Source organism: Thalassophryne amazonica, chromosome 6 (assembly GCF_902500255.1).
Source record: "Thalassophryne amazonica chromosome 6, fThaAma1.1, whole genome shotgun sequence".
Lineage (NCBI taxonomy): Eukaryota > Metazoa > Chordata > Actinopteri > Batrachoidiformes > Batrachoididae > Thalassophryne > Thalassophryne amazonica.
In genome coordinates this window covers 113,737,281-113,759,445 of record NC_047108.1, presented here as the reverse complement: position 1 = coordinate 113,759,445, position 22,165 = coordinate 113,737,281, and the positions used below count along the sequence as shown (strand labels likewise).

Here is a 22,165-nt window from a genome sequence, read left to right as displayed (position 1 = left end):
ATTTTTTTTTAGCAATAGAATTGTCACATTGTGGAAGAGTCTACCAAACCATGTGGTGAATTCGCCCAGTGTCAATGTTTTTAAAAAATAGGTATGATCAGTATTATTATGGATTTTAACTTTGGACGTGTGCTTTTATGTATTTTATGTACAAATTAGTATTACTATGGATTTTTACATATTATTGTTATTATTATTATGTTTTTTAACTTTTGAACTGTGCATACAACATTAAATGCAATGAGTTTCATTCAGTGTGTCTACTGCAACAGTGGTGTGTGATCCGACAGGATGTTTCACTGCACAACAAGCCAGAATATTCCATGTTTGTCATAAAATACTCCAAACTATAGCACCACGCTCATAGAGCGCAGAAGTATTTATATACGAGGTCTGTTAGAAAAGTATCTGACCTTTTTTTTTTTTTTTTTCAAAACCTGATGGATTTGAATCACGCATGCTTGCATGAGCCAACCTTGAACCTTCGTGCGCATGCGTGAATTTTTTCATGCCTGTCGATTGCGTCATTTGCTGGAAAGCAGCATTTGTGTGAGGACATGTGTTGTGCTCTCGGTGGTTTTTCATTGCAAGGAAAATGGCGGAACGACTGGAGCAGCGCTACTGCATCAAATTTTACCAGAAACTGGGCGACAGCCAGGTGGAAACCATTCGGATGATTCAGACGGCTTTCGTGACGATGCTATGGGCATCACACAGATTAAGGAGTGGTACAACCGGTTTAAAGACGGCCGCACAACGGTGGAGAGCGAGCCACGCTCCGGTCGGCCATCAACATGCTGAAATGACCAGGTCATTTCCAAAGTGAACGCTGTGGTGATGCGGGACCATCGTGTGACTATCCGAGAAATTGCAGAAGAGGAGGACATCAGCACTTTTTCGGCACATTCCACTGTGACAGATGATTTGGCCATGAAAAGAGTGGCGGTGAAATTCATGCCGAAGCTGCTGACGACGGAGCAAAAGCACCTTCATGTTGAAGCCTCACAGGACATGCTGGACTCCAAAAAATGATGCCCACCTCTTCCACAATTTCTTGGATAGTCACACGACTGAAAAGCCACCGAAAGTCATCTGAATCTTCCGAATGGTTTCCACCTGGCTGTTGCCCAGTTTCTGGCAAAATTTGATGCAGTAGCGCTGCTCCAGTCATTCCGTCATTTTCCTTGCAATGAAAATCCGCCGAGAGCACAACACACGACCTCACACAAATGCTGCTTGCCAGCAACTGACACAATCAATAGGCGTGAAAAAATTCAAGGTTCAAGGTTGGCTCATGCAAGCACGCTTGATTCAAATCCATCAGGTTTTTGCAAAAAAAAAAAAAAAAAGGTTGGATACTTTTCTAACAGTCCTCGTATTTAATTCATATTTAGTATCCACTGTCACATGCCTGCAGTGATGTGGGTGTGGCCATGAACTGAGAAAGAAAGCATCACAATTGCTCTTAGAGAACCATCAAATCAGTTTCACTCATTGTTTGATTTATAAAAAAACTAATTTCGGATAGTTTGTCAACATTAACAGCAACTCTGTCATTTTTACTAGGGATGGAACCGATCCGATCCCAGATCGGTATCGGGTTCCAATACAGATATCATTCACGTATCTGAAAATACCAATCGAACCTGTGACATTTTCCAATACCGCGCAGGAGGAGGGGGAGGTTTTCTGAAGCAGGGCTGTTTGAGAGAGCTCTCTTCCGCAGTGTTCAATATGTGGTTAGTGGCAAATTTCTGCCCAGCTCTCGACTTCAAATTGTCTGTTCGTCAAGCACGGATTTTCTGAAAAATTAACTGAATTCTTGCTGAAAATGTGTGCTAAAAAGTTAGCCGCTTCACTGTCCCAAGAATGTAAACCGCTATGAAAAGCAAGCTCAGCGTGCAGCCGAGGAGGACAGCGAACAGAGATTCTGTCCGCTGAAAAGGAAAAAAGTCTCCATTAAAATCCTGTGCATGAGCATCGGTGATAATACATTTATTTTACAGTTGAAAGGCTTCGTGTTTCCCAAAAGTTTGCAGTTTGTGCAGCACAAAAACAGCGAGAGAGAAAAAGAGAGAGAGGTGGAGGGACAGCGAAAGCGAGAGAGACGGAGGGAGAGCGAAAGTGAGCGAGAGAGAGAAAGCGAGCAAGAGAGAGAGGGAGAGACACAGGCAGACAGAGGGAGAGAGGCAGAGAGAGAGTGTTGTCCTTTCTCTTTATGTCTATAAAAATAAGGCTATAAAAGTCTATAATAGATAAAAGTACTTAATTCTTTCACCAAAACATGAAATCTAGGCTTTCATCTTAAATGCACCTTCTGGGGGGGGGGGGAAAAAAAAATTGTAGCTCAATTTTCAGGTCTCCTTTTTGAGAAAATCCTTATAAAATCAACAATGATAATAATATGATTAAAGCAAACACAGCTCTGGTATCAGATCAGAAAAGTGTCAGTATTGGCAGATATACAAATTCAGGTATCGGGATCAGAAGTGAAAAATTGTGGATTGTGAATCCCTAATTTTTACAAAGTGAAAATATGTCACATATCTTTTAAAGTAACACGATAATTATGAAGGTTTGCACGTTAACCAACACATGTGCCAAAAGGCATTATGGGAAATGATATTCTCTGAGTCGCCGTCTGATCACTTCTTCCTCGACCCGGCATCACTCTGAACAATCGCTGAAAAAGCTTCTCCCAGCAGAGCAATATACGGATCAGTGGGTGATATCCTGACATCGGGGTGAATGTGAGGCATAATTGTAAAGCGCTTTGAGCGTCTGATGCAGATGGAAAAGCGCTATATAAATGCAGTCCATTTACCATTTCCATTTGATATCCATCACTCGCTCTTCTGCTTGTGGTTATGACTGACTGTTTTGCTTTTTTTTGCCTCTCGATAGTGACGTAGAAATCTCCGCCCACCATGTTGCCGCTCAATGCATGCAAAGGCACCACAATGCATAAAACAACACTGCCATCTACTGGATGGCAGTATGAATAGCGAAGTACATAATTGTCAAACTGAAATGCAGTGATCTGTGCTCAGAATGTCTCAAAATTCCTCAGCAAAGTGATGAATGCGTGTGATCGGTGACCCACAAATGCCAAATCACACTCCACAAACAGAATTTTCAGTTATAGCAATACATGGCATAAATAGCATAAACAATCTAAAATGCATGAAATACCAAGGGGCTGAATACCTTTGCAAGGCACTCTCTCTCTCTCTCTCTTTTCTCTCAAAGATTCTTGAGAGGGTAGTTGTAAAACAGCTAACTGATCACCTGCAGAGGAATGGTCTATTTGAAGAGTTTCAGTCAGGTTTTAGAATTCATCATAGTACAGAAACAGCATTAGTGAAGGTTACAAATGATCTTCTTATGGCTTCGGACAGTGGACTTATCTCTGTGCTTGTTCTGTTGGACCTCAGTGCTGCTTTTGATACTGTTGACCATAAAATTTTATTACAGAGATTAGAGCATGTCATAGGTATTAAAGGCACTGCGCTGCGGTGGTTTGAATCATATTTGTCTAATAGATTACAGTTTGTTCATGTAAATGGGGAATCTTCTTCACAGACTAAAGTTAATTATGGAGTTCCACAAGGTTCTGTGCTAGGACCAATTTTATTCACTTTATACATGCTTCCCTTAGGCAGTATTATTAGACGGTATTGCTTAAATTTTCATTGTTACGCAGATGATACCCAGCTTTATCTATCCATGAAGCCAGAGGATACACACCAATTAGCTAAACTGCAGGATTGTCTTACAGACATAAAGACATGGATGACCTCTAATTTCCTGCTTTTAAACTCAGATAAAACTGAAGTTATTGTACTTGGCCCCACAAATCTTAGAAGCATGGTGTCTAACCAGATCTTTACTCTGGATGGCATTTCCCTGACCTCTAGTAATACTGTGAGAAATCTTGGAGTCATTTTTGATCAGGATATGTCATTCAAAGCGCATATTAAACAAATATGTAGGACTGCCTTTTTGCATTTACGCAATATCTCTAAAATCAGAAAGGTCTTGTCTCAGAGTGATGCTGAAAAACTATTTCATGCATTTATTTCCTCTAGGCTGGACTATTGTAATTCATTATTATCAGGTTGTCCTAAAAGTTCCCTAAAAAGCCTTCAGTTGGTTCAGAATGCTGCAGCTAGAGTACTGACGGGGACTAGCAGGAGAGAGCATATCTCACCCGTGTTGGCCTCTCTTCATTGGCTTCCTGTTAATTCTAGAATAGAATTTAAAATTCTTCTTCTTACTTATAAGGTTTTGAATAAGCAGGTCCCATCTTATCTTAGGGACCTCGTAGTACCATATTACCCCATTAGAGCGCTTCGCTCTCAGACTGCAGGCTTACTTGTAGTTCCTAGGGTTTGTAAGAGTAGAATGGGAGGCAGAGCCTTCAGCTTTCAGGCTCCTCTCCTGTGGAACCAGCTCCCAATTCAGATCAGGGAGACAGATACCCTCTCTACTTTTAAGATTAGGCTTAAAACTTTCCTTTTCGCTAAGGCTTATAGTTAGGGCTGGATCAGGTGACCCTGGACCATCCCTTGGTTATGCTGCTTTAGACGTAGACTGTGGGGGGGTTCCCATGATGCACTGTTTCTTTCTCTTTTTGCTCCGTATGCATCACTCTGCATTTAATCATTAGTGATCGATCTCTGCCCCCCTCCACAGCATGTCCTTTTCCTGGTTCTTTCCCTCAGCCCCAACCAGTCTCAGCAGAAGACTGCCCCTCCCTGAGCCTGGTTCTGCTGGAGGTTTCTTCCTGTTAAAAGGGAGTTTTTCCTTCCCACTGTAGCCAAGTGCTTGCTCATAGGGGGTCGTTTTGACCGTTGGGGTTTTTCATAATTATTGTATGGCCTTGCCTTGCAATATAGAGCGCCTTGGGGCAACTGTTTGTTGTGATTTGGCGCTATATAAAAAAAAAGTTGATTGATTGATTGATGTGTGTGTGTGTGTGTGTGTGTGTGTTTGTTTGTATAAATATTTCTTAGAACTTTTCAGCCTACCCTCGTGTGTGTGTGTGTGTATATATATATATATATATATATATATATATATATATATATATATATATATATATACGAGGGCTGTCTATAAAGTATAGGTCCTTTTTATTTTTTTCAAAAACTATATGGATTTCATTCATATGTTTTTACGTCAGACATGCTTGAACCCTCGTGCGCATGCGTGAGTTTTTCCACGCCTGTCGGTGACGTCATTCGCCTGCGAGCACTCCTTGTGGGAGGAGTCGTCCAGCCCCTCGTCGGCGCTTTGTTTGATCAAAATTTTTTCTAAACCTGTGAGACACATCGAAGTGGACACGGTTCGAAAAATTAAGCTGGTTTTCAGTGAAAATTTTAACGGCTGATGAGAGATTTTGAGGTGATACTGTCGCTTTAAGGACTTCCCACGGTGCGAGACGTCGTGCAGCGCTCTCAAGCGCCGTCGTCAGCCTGTTTCAAGCTGAAAACCTCCACATTTCAGGCTCTATTGATCCAGGACATCGTGAGAGAACAGAGAAGTTTCAGAAGAAGTCGGTTTCAGCATTTTATCCGGATATTCCACTGTTAAAGGAGATTTTTTTAATGAAAGACGTGCGGACGGATTGTAGCGTCGGCTCGCAGCCGCCGTGACGCTCCGCCACAGGAAAAACACCTCTGTTGGAAGCCTTAAGGACAAGTTGGAACATGTCCAGCTCTTAAACAATTTCTCATATACTCACTCCACTGAAAGCCATCAAAAGCTGCCTGGATTTTAGAAATGGTTATCAACATGGAGGTGTTTTTCCTGTGCCGCCGTACCGCGTCGGCTGCGTCCCGATGCGCGGACCTGTCCGCACGTCTTTCATTATTAAAATCTCCTTTAACAGTGGAATATCCGGATAAAATGCTGAAACCGACTTCTTCTGAAACTTCTCTGTTCTCTCACGACGTCCTGGATCAATAGAGCCTGAAATGTGGAGGTTTTCAGCTTGAAACAGGCTGACGACGGCGCCTGAGAGCGCTGCGCAACGTCTCACACCATGGGAAGTCCTTAAAGTGACAGTATCACCTCAAAATCTCTCATCAGCCGTTAAAATTTTCACTGAAAACCAGCTTAATTTTTCGAACAGTGTCCACTTCGATGTGTCTCACAGGTTTAGAAAAAATTTTGATCAAACAAAGCGCCAGTCTCTCAGCAACTTCTCAGACAAAGGAATTCCGACGAGGGGCTGGACGACTCCTCCCACAAGGAGTGCTCACAGGCGAATGACGTCACCGACAGGCGTGGAAAAACTCACGCATGCGCACGAGGGTTCAAGCATGTCTGACGTAAAAACATGAATGAAATCCATATAGTTTTTGAAAAAAATAAAAAGGACCTATACTTTATGGACAGACTTCGTATGTGTGTGTGTGTGTGTGTGTATTTTTGTTTGTATAAATATTTCATCTGCATCTTGTGTCTCAATCAAAATTGTGATTAAAGGTTTGAGCAGCCTACAGAATATTTTTCAGATTTTGGCATTCTTGAGTTTGGGAATGGCTCCTGCACAGGAACCTATGAAATAATAAAATGTTAAAAAGTTATTTGATGCACCTTGATGGGTGGAACCTCCATGATCTTCTCAACGTTCTCCATGGAAAAGGGGACATACCACAGCACTGCCTTGCTTGCCAGCTTTTTGACCCCTAAGGGCACAGAGAAAATACTTTTTATGCACTATATAAACAGGAACATTTATGGTAGAAAATAAAAACTATTTAAGAGTTTTGCAACTGGAAACCAATGAGTAAAATGAACAGAAGAAAAAACATTTATACCAATTATATTTCTAATCAAATTATGAGCTCTGCTTAAAGATTAAGTTTTCATTTGCAAACACAAAGTAATGAGGTATCTAAATAAAAATAAATAAATAAAATAAAGTTTTGCATAATTCCTGAAATTTTGCATTTTAATGCGCTGATTAGAAGACCAGATGAGATGCAGCAACAATCCCAACAGATTTATTCAATGGTCAGTGAAACATAAATGATGCTTCGAGATTCATTCTTTTGGCTTTTATTTTCTCAAATAATTGAAAAAGTGCTGCAATCGGTGACCAGCTGTATATTTTATAGGCTTTTGGTGAATATTTAGTTGAACATTACTGGAAGCTGGTTGTAAATTAAGATGTTGCTTTTTTCTTGGGGTGACTCAGAGTCTTCAGAGCAGATCAGTTATGGATCCACATGTTGATTTGGCACCAGGTTTTTATGCCACATGACCATCCTGATGCCACTCCAAATACAGATTGTGAATCAGAGGCAGGTGACCTTGAACCAGGAACCTTCTCTTTGGTCAGCAATTACAACTGCTAGATCTACAATGTGGTAAATAAAGGATGTCAATGATTTGCATAAAATTTTCTGCAAAGGCTGGGTTTAGTGATTCTGCCATTTTAATTTGATGTTAATTCTATTTAAATTGTAAAACACATATCCAATTTTTAAGGTGCTTAATGAATTAATCTGATTTTGCCACTGACCATAGTTGAATAATAATAATAGTTTATCTATACCTCTATTCCATCGAGGCCCTTTGTCCAGTTTCCACCATACTTGATATACAGATAAAAGTCAACCATGGACTTGCCCTAAAAGTATTTGCTTTGGCAAAAATCAAGGTCATTGTGGCCACAGGTCAAAATAGTGATTTTTCACCACCACTGCACCAAACTTGGCCCATATGTGTACGTGGGTTCTGGAATAGCCCAGGTGAGGTCAAATTTGCCAGAGGTCAATCAAAGGACATGTTTTCCTGTCTGTCTGTTGGCTAACTCCTCCCAGATCCTTCAGCTGATTTCTACCAAACTTGGCAAGCCAGTGAAAGTTGGCCTCAACATTACCATCAAATAATTCATTTCAGCAAGGTCAAGGACTTTATTTTTCCAAAAGTAGCACACACTTAGGTGGACTCCTAAACTGTCCTGACAAGGTCAGCCAGAAGTCAATCATTTGGACGAAGGTCAAGGTCATTGGGGTCAAATGTCATATTGCTGTAGCCCTAACTGTCTTGATGCCCACAGGTACTATGACCCAGTTACACCAAATATGAATGAAATACACTGAGTGGCTTCTGAGATCTAGGTCTGGACACATGGGCAGACCCTCCTCACACTAATGTTCTCATCCCAACCTTTTTCTGCAGCCTCACTTAATATTTTAACTTTCGTGGCTGCTTTGTGTAACCTAAAAACGCAATGCAGCCAAAGCATCCATAAAACTATTTGGCCGCAACAAGCTAACTTAATTTGCCACATCACCTTCCGCAATAGCTGCCCCCACCACCACCACCACCACCCCCAGGGGACGTGCCCCCTACTTTGGGAACCAGTGATATCTTTTACAATAATGTCGCTGAGTGGAAGACGGGCTATTTTGGTTGTGTTGCTTTGACCCAAAGGGAGCTACAGCGAGCAGAAGACAATGAAAATAAATGACTGTCTGAAAGTGTTAAAGAACATTTATTTGTGAGTGGAGACAGCAGGTTGAAGAATATTCATTCGTTGGATATTAAGACAGTAGTGTTTTTGTTTTTAAGTTCTTGCTTTACCCATATTTTTACGAAATATGCACATGACAAATGTGCAGACACTGATGACTGTACGGACGTGCTCTGCAGCGTGGACGTGCGCTGAAGGTGATGGCGGATGACAGCCGCAGAGACGCTGTGCAGCACCACGGAGGGAAAAATCAACTTAACAGCAAGGAAAGCTACTCACGGGGAATAACATTTGCATTTTACACCCGAGTTAAGATGCTGCAGACAGCCGGGCCACGTTTCTATGCCAACCGCGGCACTCTCCTTCTATTGGCTCCCACACTTGCCAGCAACCAGGAAGCTGCTCACAGGAGAATATTTAGATTTACACATATTTAGTACATGTCCTCATCTCTGCCCAGACGGAATGACTCCGGTCTATTATTAGCTCCAGCTACGGAGTCAACTGTGGGGGAAAATGGAGGGGGGAGTGAAGAAAGGAGGGGTGAGAGTGAAGACCTGGAATGAATCAGAACCATTCCCAATCCAACGGATGATCTTTGTGATCAGAACACAATCTGTGGTCCAGAAATCCAGCTTTGGAGTTCAAATACAGCACACTCCAGCTCTTACACGAGACGACAGCTGACAATCAAACGGTTTTACGTCATTTTATGTCCAAAACTAATTCAGTGACTACAACCCTTTGTATCCTTCACCACGTAAATAGCTAAATGTAAGTGGACACACCCCGAATGCACTTGTGCAATTGGAGCAATTTGACTTCACTCCTCCCACTCACTCCAATGTCCGTCATGGGAGGTCGACTCTCTCACCAGAAGGCAAAAAGTCAGGGCTCTGGTCTTAGAATCCTTAGCTATTGGGGGAGTGACGAGGATTGACTACTATATGCACAACGACCCCTGCTGGGCTCTATCACACAATGTGCTGTAGACAGAGAAGACTGAGCACTTTGACTTAAACCCATATGATGTTGAGTTTGATCTTTCAAGGCCACACAGAGTCAAAAGGTTAGGTGACCAACAGAAAGGTGACATATGACTTCACATTAGTGTTTAATATTAACCACTAGACCTCTTGGCAAAAATCTACTGCACCTGCATTAATGGTAAATGTCCACCAGGGGGTGATATTGTTCCATTTCAAGAGCCTTGAGTACAGGCTGCTGTGGGATGTTCTCGGCTAACTCTCAATGATTTCTCCAAGTCAGGTCTGGGAACAGGGCAGCACAGGTGGCTTTAGTGGTTAGCACTGTTGTCTCACAGCAAGAAGGTCATGGGATCACTTCCCACCTGGTCCTTCTTGGATGGAGTTTGCATGTTCTCCTCATGTTCACGTGGTTTCCATCCGGGTACTCCAGCTTCTTCCCACTTCCAAAGACATGCAGGTGAACTGGTGACCTGTGGCCTTGTGAAAGACTGCTGGAATTGGCTCCAGTCCTCCCCGGCAAATGAAAAATCTGCTGGTCCACAGTTAACAGTTCAGTGAAGTTTAGAGCACTGTGGCTTTGTTTGGTGGAACTGTCAGAATGAGGCACTCCATGAATTTAAACAGGCGCTCTGGCAGCAGCGGTGACAGCTGAGACAAATGACACCGGCCATAGGAAAGTGTTTTTATTATCAACAGTGTAACAGTGGAGAAAGCTGTGATGGATGTGCAGCAGTGCACCGAGTGCATAAACAAGTAAAACAAAAACCAAGTGTGAAAGAATGACGATCAGACTGCCATCTGTGCGGTGATTTTATAGTCCACGGACCAAGCTGGTTTTCAGGGCCACTTAAGGGGACTAAACACCTAGAATCAAGATGCAGTGTTATGTGTCGGACGCAGCCCGGAGAACCGACCAGCGTTTGAAGGACCCAGTATGAAATAAGCAGAGCACGGTACAAAGGATAACTAAATTTAATTACATAACAGTGATGTGTAAAAATATAACCAATGAGTGCGCGGACTGGCGAGGTGGTAAACGGTGCGCTCCCAGCAGCACTAACAGTCCGGAGCCAGAAGCTGTTCGGACCCAAGGACCCCGCCGACACCCCCCAGGTGGCCGCGACAAACCGAGTCTGTGAAAGAAGAAATCATCATGTGAGTCCACACTCCACACACAGAGAGACCGCTCAAAGGTGTACATAAACAGCAAACACTTCCTGGCTTAATTGCTAATCAGCTTCCCACCCTGCAGGCATGGAACACCCTGTTCACAAACTCCAACTGCAGTGGAAGCTGATTAAACGACTAACATAACAGCTCAATATAATAAGGTGTGAGGGACACCACATTTACTGACTGTATAAATGTTAGTCACAAAACCTAACGTACCTCAGGAAGTGTGCTGACAAGCGTGAGACCTCACCCCCTCCTCTTTCACAGACCATGCATCAAACCTGGACGTTCTCTGCATCCACTGATGATGAGATGGCTCTCGAGACGACGATCTCACCCATCTGGTCACAAGGTCGAGTCTCTGGCAAATACACACTGTGCACTCCAGACTTAAATGCCACCATGTTCCAATCCGTGTAGATGCACCACAGCTGTGAGTCCTGACGAGCCTCAGGTGATCAGGGTGAGGTCCTGATAACTCAGCCACACAGCCACTCAGTCCTAAACGCGCACCACCTGGAAGGAAAACCAAAAGACAGAAACAGAAGACAAACAAAAGCCAGCCAGGCACGCCAGCCACAACATGCAGTGTGCCATGGCATACACAAATGTATGGTGGCCATCCCAGGATGGCAGGGGGTCAAGATATATACAGTTGTATGTAAAAGTTTGGGCACCCCTGATGATTGCCATGATTTTCCTTTATAAATCATTGGCTGTTTGGATCAGCAATTTCAGTTAAATATATCATATAGCAGACAAACAGTGATATTTGAGAAGTGAAATAAAGTTTAGAGGATTTACAGAAAGTGTACAATAATTCTTTAAACAAAATTAGGCAGGTGCATAAATTTGGGCACCCCAACAGAAAAAAATACATCAATATTTAGTAGATCCTCCTTTTGCAGAAATAACAGCCTCTAAACACTTCCTATAGCTTCCATTGAGAGTCTGGATTCTGGTTGAAGGTATTCTGGGCCATTCTTCGTTACAAAATACCTCAGGTTTTTTGGGTTCCGAGCATGGACAACCCGCTTAAAATCACACCACAGATTTTCAATAATATTCAGGTCTGGGGACTGAGATGGCCATTCCAGAACATCGTACTTGTTCCTCTGCATGAATGCCTTGGTCTTGTTAAAAGATCCAGCCCCGGCGCAACTTCAACTTTGTCACTGATTCATGAACATTGTTCTCAAGAATCTACTGATATTGACTGGATTCCATGTGACCCTCAACTTTAAAAAGATTCCCAGTACCTGCACTGGCCACACAGCCCCACAATATGATGAAACCACCTCCAAATTTTACTGTAGGTAGCAAGCGTTTTTCTTGGAATGTTTTTTCAGCCATGCATACCGCCCCTTGTTATGTCCAAATAACTAAATTTTAGTTTCATCAGTCCACAGCACCTTATTCCAAAATGAAGCTGGCTTGTACAAATGTGTGTAGCCAGTGGTGGGCACTGTTCAGCTAATTCGATAACCGATAATTATCGAAGCTAATGTTTTTGTTAGCAGATTAGCTTTTCAGATAAGTTTTAAAACCATCATTGGACCAATTATCTTCCGATAAATTTAGTTCTGATAGCTTTTACACCGCTAACATTTTTTTTACATAGCTAGTAACTTGAAAAACATTAATAATCCCTTTGTCTCCTGTGTGCTATGTTTTTTGCACAAAAAAAAATTTGCCACAAAAAAAAAACAATCAATATTCTTTAATCCTATACAATTGTTGGGAAGGTGTCGTAGCACGGACCCACAACAGGACAATGAGTAAGCCAAAAAGTAACAATTTAATGTTGTGATAATACACAACTAAATTTACAGAAATTTGCACAGTCAATTAACACCAGGTGACGTGTGGGCAGGCTCGAAGATAGAAGACCCCCGACGAGAGAGAAGCCGCGTCCCACACGGCTTCCACCACCAACGGTCTGAAGAACACCGGAGCCGCCAAGTCCCGAGTCCCCAGGTGGCCTCTGTCTTCGGCTGTCGACCCTGGTACTGCTGGCAGAAAGCAGAGATAAGATGTATGAGTGTGAGTCCGCACACTCAGCAATCCACAGTCCATACACAGCTAGGAGGGAGCACCTCCACCTCCAATCACACACCCGTGCAGCTCCTGGTCAACCACCCACCTGGGTTGGGGTGCGAGGCGAAGCCGTCGCTGTCACACCAAACGCCAATTCCCCAGACAAGGCAACACTCCAGGAAAACGGCTGCAACAGAAGTTCAAGTTATTACACACAAAGTGTCAGTCAGCAGAGAAATTACCCTTTCAATAGTAGTCGATTTCTCGGCGAGGAGGTGGAGTTGCAGTCCGGCTTTTATGATGGTGATGATGACGATGAACGAGTGACAGCTGGTGCAGGGGATGAATGACAGCTGTCACTTCTTCTGGGTCTGGCGCCCTCTCGTGCTTGGAGCCCGCACTCCAAGCAGGGCGCCCTCTGGTGGTGGTGGGCCAGCAGTACCTCCTCTTCAGCGGCCCACATAACAACAATGGTCCAACGATGAGGCAGAGGTCTTGAAATGGGAAGTAGGTTTCACTTATGGTTTTGCTTCATAAGTAAAATTATTCCGGATAGAATAACTACATTAATGCAAACTCTTAAAATGTACGAAGTGGATATATAACACATATCTGTTAATTTTAAAATAATGCACTCATTCTGAAGATTTGAACATTAACACACAGGTTCCCAAAAGGGATTATGGGTAAACTTATCCTCCGCTCATACTGACTGGTTGACTAATTCATTCTATGTAAAAACTAACACAAGTGAATCAATGTGTGTTGGTGTTTATAAATAAATGTGCTTTTGTTAAATATGTCTTTTTTTTTTGAGTTCCGGTGATGACGCCAGACTGAGAGCTGCATGGTCAGATAGCTCCCGACCACTAAAGTGATATTTTTATGATACATCTGCACGTTAGTGTGAGTACAATCAAAGTTTTAGGGGTTGCAACAATGTCTGGCAAAGGTATGGCTTTGGAAGGCACCGACAAACAGAAGAATTCAAAAGGTTCCCGCAGGCAAGCTAATACCGAAGCTCCCTCCAAAGATGGCAATGCTAATGAGGCTAACACTAGCGATCTTAAACCATGTACACAGGCGGACTTGCTTTCACTTTCAACCCACTTATCAGACAAAATTACTGCGGTGATTGATAAAAGAATGACACAGATCTCCAACAAGTTGGACGCAATCACTGCCAAGATTGAGAGTGAGGCTCGATTGGATGAGGCCGAACAGCGCATTTCCAACACAGAGGATAGCATTGTGGAGCTGGAGGCTAAAATAGCTAGTGCTGAGGAGAGGCTGGCTAGCATTACTAACCAACTAGACGACCAGGAGGCAAGCCGTAGGGACAACATTAAGATTTTCAACGTGAAAGAAGGCAGTGAGGGACGCGACGCTTTAACGTTCTTTGAAACCTGGATACCCAAGCTGTTGAACCTGGATACTCCCAACAGCCGTGTCATCTTGGATAGGTGTCACCGTCTCCCCTGCCCCACGTCAGGTGCTCCCAGGCCGGTGATAATAAAGCTTCATTACTCGGCGGATAAAAGGAAGAGCCTGGCCCTCAGTGCAGGGCGTAAGCTGGAATTTGAGGGAAACACAATTTTTTTTCATCAAGACTTTCCTCAAAACATTACTCAGCAACGGAGAGCTTTCAATGAGGTGTGCCAAAAGCTTATCGCTAAAAACATAAAATTCAGGATGAGATTCCCAGCGACCCTGCAGTTTATTGTTTATTGTTTATTTCATTAATTTCATTCAGTTCCAACCACACAGCTAAAAACCATTCCAAAAGAAAACATAACAAACGTAACAATAGACCTGAATGAAATGGGGTAGAAAGAAGTGAACTTATATTATCTACCCCTTTTTACAGAAGATTAATTTACAAATTAAATAATCACATTATTAACATTACAATCAGAATATCTAAAAAAGGAAAAGAAAAATAAACAGTAAAAATATACATGTGGTTTCATTATTACATCAGGTCGTATTTCTGAATCATATTCATTTTAACTGCCTTTTTAAATATATTGCTTGATTTAGCTTCTTTAATTTCCTTGTTCAGATTATTCCATAAACTGACTCCCTTGATAGAAATGCAGCGTTCCTTCAATTTAGTTCTGAATCTTGGTTTGTTAAATATCCCTGTTCCTTTTAAGTTGTACTGGCTTTCTCTTTTTTCAAATTTGTTCTGGATGTTAGTTGGTAGTATTTTTTGTGAGCCTTAAACATTGTCTGGAGAATAGTGTAATCACTACTGACAGTGACAATGACAGTGCAGCTGCGGCTACGGCCGCTGTGAATGCACTTGAGGAAGAGTTATGTGAGTGACTGTATATATTTCGTATTACTGTAAAGCTTACGATATTATGTTAATTTGGTGGTTTGTGTCGGGGGTGAGTGAGCACAGGTACTAGAGACAATGCTCAATAGCGGTGTGTTTTCCTGTGCTTGCAGTTTGCGTTGTTTCCTCCCAGTATCCCGGAGCTTAGCTTGGCCCTTTTCTGTGTGGGACGTCGGTCCCTTTGTTTTTATATTTTGTTTGATTTATGCTGTTACTGAGTGTACGTTCTTTGCGCTCAGAACTGATGTAAGTCTTTTTTTTAATTTATTTATTTATTTATTTTTTACACTGAGCAGATTTTCTTTATATTTGGGAGGCTTATTTACTCATGTTTTTTGGGGGGGCTTTGTATAAAAACTACTGCTGCACAATTAGGTACATTGTTTTTCTGTAGTTGTTAAATATGTGTGCTACTAAATATGTATCTTTCAATGTTAAGGGTATCAATAATGCTGTTAAACGTAAAAAGCTTTTAACTTGGCTTAAAAAAGAGAAGGCTAATATTGTGTTGTTGCAAGAAACACACCTTACCGACACTGAAAATGAAAAGTTGCATATAGAATGGGTTGGACAGGTTTATTACTCTTCATTTTCTTCAAGTAAGAGAGGAGTGGCTATACTCATCAATAAGAACACTCCACTCACTTTAGACAAATGTGGAAAAGACAAGTTTTGTTATGTTTATGTTTTACTTGTACAGTGAACACATTTTTATTGGATGTGTGTATGCTCCTAATATTTTCCAAAAAGAATTTTATTCTGGCTTGTTGGCTGATGTCCTAAATTTGTCAATACCGTTTAGTATCATGGCTGGTGACTTTAATTGTACTATGAATGCCGAGGTGGACCAGATCCCCTTCTCTAAACCTATTCAGTCTAAAATGAGAGACACAACCAAACAGCTCTGCTTGGACCTTCAATTGCTGGATGTTTGGAGAGTTATTAATCCCACTGGGAAAGATTAAACGTTTTTCTCTAACCCACATCAGAGTTACTCTAGAATTGATTATTTCTTTTCTACAAGAGAGGTACTGGACCGAACTATACAATGTAAAATAGGTTCTCGTTTACTTTCTGATCACACTGAAGTTTGTATGGTGGTGTCACCCCCCTCCACGCAAACCACATCAAGGCAGTGGCGTATGAACACCTCACTTTTGCAATAACCCTTATTTGTTACCTTCCTTAAAGATCAGATAAAAGATTTCCTTGCTAACAACAATAATGATGAGACCAGTGCCTCTATACTTTGGGATACTTTAAAAGCGTATCTTAGGGGTTTTATTATTTTGTACCGTACAGCTCGTAAAAAGGAGGCTTTAAAGGCATAACTTGATCTAGAGACACAACTTTCAGTACTTGAAAATCAAATGAAAATTTGTCCATCTTCAGTGTTGGCAAAAGAACTGGAAGTAACACGCTCGTCCTTAAATATGAAATAAATAATGAAATAATGAGGTTGTTTTACAAAAAATTATACACCTCAGAACATAAAGCTTCGGAGGGACAAATACAGGATTTTTTAAGTGGTCTGAACCTACCTGAGCTTTCTGATGCCGATAGGTTGACTTTGGGAAAGCCAATTACTATTGAAGAAATTGCAACTTCGATTAAGAATTTGCCAAATGGAAAGGCCCCTGGCCGGACGGCTATTGCACTGAATTTTATAAAAAATTTCAAGATTTGTTAAATCCACTTCTGTTGAACATGTACTTACACTCATCGGACAAAGGCTCTCTTCCTCAATCACTCTATTCAGCTGACATTTCACTAATATTAAAAAAGGATAAGCTTGCTGATAAATGTAGCTCATATCGCCCCATCAGTTTAATTAATGTTGATAGCAACATTTTTTTCTAAAATACTTGCAAAAAGACTTGAAGTTTACCTTCCCACGTTGATTAATTCAGATCAGTCCGGTTTGATTAAACATAGGACACCATATACCAATGTGAGGACACTGCTTAATATTATTCAATATGCTAATTCTAAACACTTGAAAGGTTTAATTGTCTCACTTGATGCAGAGAAGGCATTCGACCAGGTCGAATGGCCTTATTTGTTTATGGCTTTACAGAAATTTTGGCTGGGTTCAAATTTTATACATCTTGTGAGGTTATTGTACCAAGCCCCAAGAGTAAGTGTATTGGTTAACGGGGTTAAATCAGCAGAGTTTTCACTGGGTAGATCAACCCACCAGGGGGATTCAATTTCACCACTAATCTTTGCTCTGGCTGTAGAGCCACTCGCTGCAGCCATTAGATCACATAAAAGTATTTTTGGTTTTGAAATTAATAAACACATTTTTAAAATTGCACTCTATGCAGATGACATATTGTTGTTTACTAGTAAACAAGATGTGTCAATACCTCAGCTAATGACTACTATTCAATCCTTCTCATTTATATCAGGGTGTAAAATAAATGTTGATAAATCAGTGGCACTGCCTCTTGGATATGCTCCAGATCCTCCCTCTCTAGTTAACTTTCCTTTCTCTTGGTCCCCCACAGGATTTACCTATTTAGGAATAAAGATTTCACCGTGTGTTGAAACAACACTGAAGTCTAATTTTCAAGATGTATGCAAAAAAAGTTAAAAGTGACCTTATGAGGTGGAAAGATCTGCCAATATCTTGGATGGGTAAAATGAGTCTGTTAAAAATGAATGTTTTTCCTAGAATTTTATATCCCTTACAAATGTTACCTATATATTTGACTAAGAAGAAAGCTAGGGAGATTGAAAGAGACCTCTCAGGTTTTATTTGAAAGGATAAAAAACCGAGGTTGAAATTGATTGGTACCGGCAGGCCAAGCGTGCCGCAGCCCGTGCGGTCGCAGAGGCAAAAACTCAGGTCTGGGAGGAGTTCGGGAAGGCCATGGAGGAGGACTATCGGTTGGCCTCGAAGAGATTCTGGCAAACCGTCCGACGCCTCAGGAGGCGGGAGCAGCTCTCCACCAGCACTGTTTACGGTGCGGGTGGGGAGCTGTTGACCCTGACTGGGGATGTTGTCAGGCGGTGGAAGGAATACTTCGAGGATCTCCTCAATCCCATCGTCACGTCTTCCGAAGAGGAAGCAGAGACTGGGGACTCAGAGGCGGACTCATCCATTACCCAGGCCGAAGTCACCGAGGTGGTTAGAAAGCTCCTCGGTGGCACGGCTCCTGGGGTAGATGAAATCCGTCCTGAGTACCTTAAGTCTCTGGATGTTGTGGGATTGTCTTGGCTTACATGCCTCTGCAACATCGCGTGGCAATTGGGGACAGTGCCTCTGGATTGGCAGACCGGGGTGGTGGTCCCTCTGTTTAAGAAGGGGGACCAGAGGGTGTGTTCCAACTATAGGGGGATCACACTCCTCAGCCTCCCTGGTAAGGTCTATTCCAGAGTACTGGAGAGGAGAATTCGACCGATGGTCGAACCTCGGATTCAGGAGGAGCAGTGTGGTTTTCGTCTTGGTCGCGGCACACTGGACCAGCTCTACACGCTCCATCGGGTGCTCGAGGGTTCATGGGAGTTCGCCAAACCAGTCCACATGTGTTTTGTGGATCTGGAGAAGGCATTCGACTGTGTCCCTCGGGGCACCCTGTGGGGGGTGCTCCGAGAGTACGGGGTCTGGGGTCCTTTGCTAAGGGCTATCCGGTCCCTGTATGACCGCAGCAGGAGCTTGGTTCGCATTGCCGGTAGTAAGTCAAACCTGTTTCCAGTGCACGTTGGCCTCCACCAGGGCTGCCCTTTGTCACCGGTTCTGTTCATTATTTTTATGGACAGAATTTCTAGGCGCAGCCAGGGTGTAGAGGGGGTCTGGTTTGGGAACCACAGAATCTCGTCTCTGCTGTTTGCGGACGATGAGGTTCTGTTGGCTTCATCAAATCAGGACCTTCAGCATGTACTGGGGCGGTTTGTAGCCGAGTGTGAAGCGTCCGGGATGAAAATCAGCACCTCCAAATCCAAGGCCATGGTTCTCGACCGGAAAAAGGTGCTCTGCCCTCTTCAGGTCGGTGGAGTGTCCTTGCCTCAAGTGGAGGAGTTTAAGTATCTCGGGGTCTTGTTCATGAGTGAGGGACAGATGGAGCGTGAGATCGATAGACAGATCGGTGCAGCATCTGCAGTGATGTGGTCGCTGTATCGGACTGTCGTCGTGAAGAGAGAGCTGAGTAGGGGGGCAAAGCTCTCGATTTGCCGATCGATTTACGTTCTGATCCTCACCTATGGTCATGAGATTTGGCTCATGACCGAAAGAACGAGATCGCGAGTACAAGCGGCCGAGATGAGTTTCCTCCGCAGGGTGGCTGTGTGCTCCCTTAGAGATAGGGTGAGGAGCTCGGTCACTCGGGAGGAGCTCGGAGTCGAGCCGCTGCTCCTTCACGTTGAAAGGAGTCAGTTGAGGTGGCCCCTGGACGCCTCGCTGGAGAGGTGTTCCAGGCACGTCCCATTGGGAGGAGACCCCGGGGAAGACCCAGGACACGCTGGAGGGACTACATCTCTCGGCTGGCTTGGGAACGCCTTGGGGTTCCCCCGGAGGAGCTGGGGGAGGTGTGTGTGGATCGGGAGGTCTGGGTGGCTTTGCTTGAGCTGCTGCCCCCGCGACCCGACTCTGGATAAAGCGGAAGAAAATGGATGGATGAAATTGAGTGTTTTAAAATTGACAAAAGAGAAAGGTGGACTTGCCTTACCTGATATCAGGCTGTATGGCTGGGCTTGTCATGGCAGAATTATAAGAGAGTGGATACAGGCCTACTTAAATGGGGGTTTGGATCCTCTTGAAGCATGGTCATGTGCTCCATATAATCTCTTAGGAGAGCTTACATCTAAGAACATTACAGCAGAGGTGCATTGTAATCCCCTCCTGTTAAATACAGTCAAAACTTGGCGAGATATGTCTTCGTATGTTGGGAGGAAGGGTTGCTTTTCACTTCTGTCACCTATTTTAAATAATCAAATGTTTTTTCCTGGAGTAAGCAATGCAGTGTTTGTTGATTGGTATGGAGGAGGTCTTCGTATTGCAAAATATCTTTTCAGTGAAAATGACAGTCTCATGTCTTTCTTACAGGTGAAGGATGCTTCTGGCCTCCCTAGTAATGCCTTTTTTGCATATTTACAAGTTCGGCATATTATAGATAGCAATGTGAAATCTCTGTATAAGGATGAATCATTGTTAAATCCACTTGAGAGTTTTTTTGTCCACATCTAATTACAAAAGGGTTTATTTCTCGATTTTATAGTATGTTACTTAAATATACTAGGGACAGTGTGGAGAAACTTGTTAAGAGATGGGAGGAGGATATTGGTCTTTCTTACAATGAAGTGGACTGGCAAAGAGCAATCCGTGATATCTACTCAGTTTTTTTGAGTAACAGATTAAGAGAAATGCAATTTAGAATTTTTCATAGGCAACATAGAACCCCTTATGTTTTGAATAAATTTGACTCTTCCAGATCTTCTTCATGTCGAAACTGCAACCAGACTCCAGGTACCTATTTTCATTTTTTCTGGACATGTCCTAAAATATCAAGATTTTGGTTCCTGATAGCAAAGGAGATTGGTGCAATTTTGAAATGTAAAATCTTTTTGGACCCCGGTCAGTTTTTATTAGGACTGCCAGCTAAAACTACATACTTCAACAGTAAATTACTCAAGAAGTTTCTCTCTTTGGCTAGGAAATGTATTCTGAATAAGTGGATAATGGACAAACCCCCTACAGTCACAGAGTGGTATAATGAAATTTTTAGTTATGCCAATGGAAAGAATAAGCGCAAAACTGAGGGGCAATGACAACTTGTTTAAAGAAATGTGGCAGCCTCTTATTGATTACCTTCCCAGGAACCTTGCAGACACTATTGTTAAAAGTTCTTGTACACTGACCGGACGGTTCTGCTTTGCGGTGTGATGCCCATGTCTACTTTAACAGTTGTGTTTTGTTTTTATTTTACGCCCTCTGTGTTTTTGTTGTGTAACCTCTTTTTTAAAGTTACTTCCCATGCAGTCTGCTCAGTGTTGTTGACATTTTTTTTGTTCTGATTTGTTGTTTCTTCTTGATCATGTTTAAAACCAAATAAATTCTCATTATAAATATGTCATTTTTTTATTTGTGTAAAAAAGCATTTAGAAAGCCGAAAAGTCTTAAATTGTGATTCAGGCCATGTGATATAACTGCCATCAAAATGCATAGAACACTGCCATCTATTGGTGACCGGTTATATCACAGTGTTGTCAAGGATTTTAAAATTATCTATAGGTTTCCAAAACCTGAGAGACCACGCACGTGGAGATAAAAAAAAACTCATAGATCTGACAGGTATAGTTGTACAGTGTGTGATGTCAGTCACACGGTAAAAACAACACACACAAACAGATTTCACACACGAACATTCCAGGTCAGACACCTCGCTTTCTGATTGGCTGCTCGCGTCCTTCTGAGAAAATCAGAGCGCACTTAACACACAACACACACGGAGGGAATATCTAATAAGATTATATTTAGCGTCATCATGATTGTCAGGGCGTCCTTCGGAAGGGGAAGATCAGGTCCGATGTCGGCCGAATTATCTTGCCACGTGAACCACGCTTGATGTTATGACCCTGACGGAGCAAGTGATTGATCAGTTATGACACCGCACCGAGCCGCTAAGTGATCGGATGTTATGACACCGTACGGAGCGACTGATTGATGCGTTATTATGACACCGCACCGCAAAGTTCAACAACCAAAATACTAACATTCTGGGCACAATGAACATGTTTTCACTATTATTTGGTTTCTTTGTGTGACTGACATCATTTTTCAAGCATTCAAACAACGATTCCTATCGCCACACAACTCCAACCACACACGCAAAAGTTTTTTGACAGTTCTTGTTATTGAAAGAAACCTTGTCTCCCTAACAGGAAAGAGTTGTGATGTCATCACGCGTGCGCTTAGGCGCTAACGGGATCTTGAAAATTTCTTTCTTGTTTTTATACAAATAAAAAAAAAATGTCATTTTCCAAAAGCACATTTATTTGTAAATACCAACACCTTACATTGATTCACTTGTGTTGGTTTTTACTTAGAATGAATGAATCAACCAATCAGTATGAGCGGAGGCTTAGTTTACCAATAATCCCTTTGGGCATCTGTGTGTTAATGTTCAAATCTTC

The 22,165-nt window shown here is 42.4% G+C and overlaps 1 protein-coding gene across 1 annotated transcript in view; it reads right to left on the bottom strand.

Annotated features, from left to right (window-relative positions):
- The window catches only part of acot7 (acyl-CoA thioesterase 7), a 207,699-nt gene that overhangs the window by 108,362 nt on the left and 77,172 nt on the right, over positions 1–22,165 (bottom strand). The window contains exon 4 of the mRNA XM_034173174.1: positions 6,604–6,695. Within this exon, the coding sequence (XP_034029065.1) occupies positions 6,604–6,695 (92 nt within the window). The remainder of the gene's footprint in view (positions 1–6,603; positions 6,696–22,165) is intronic.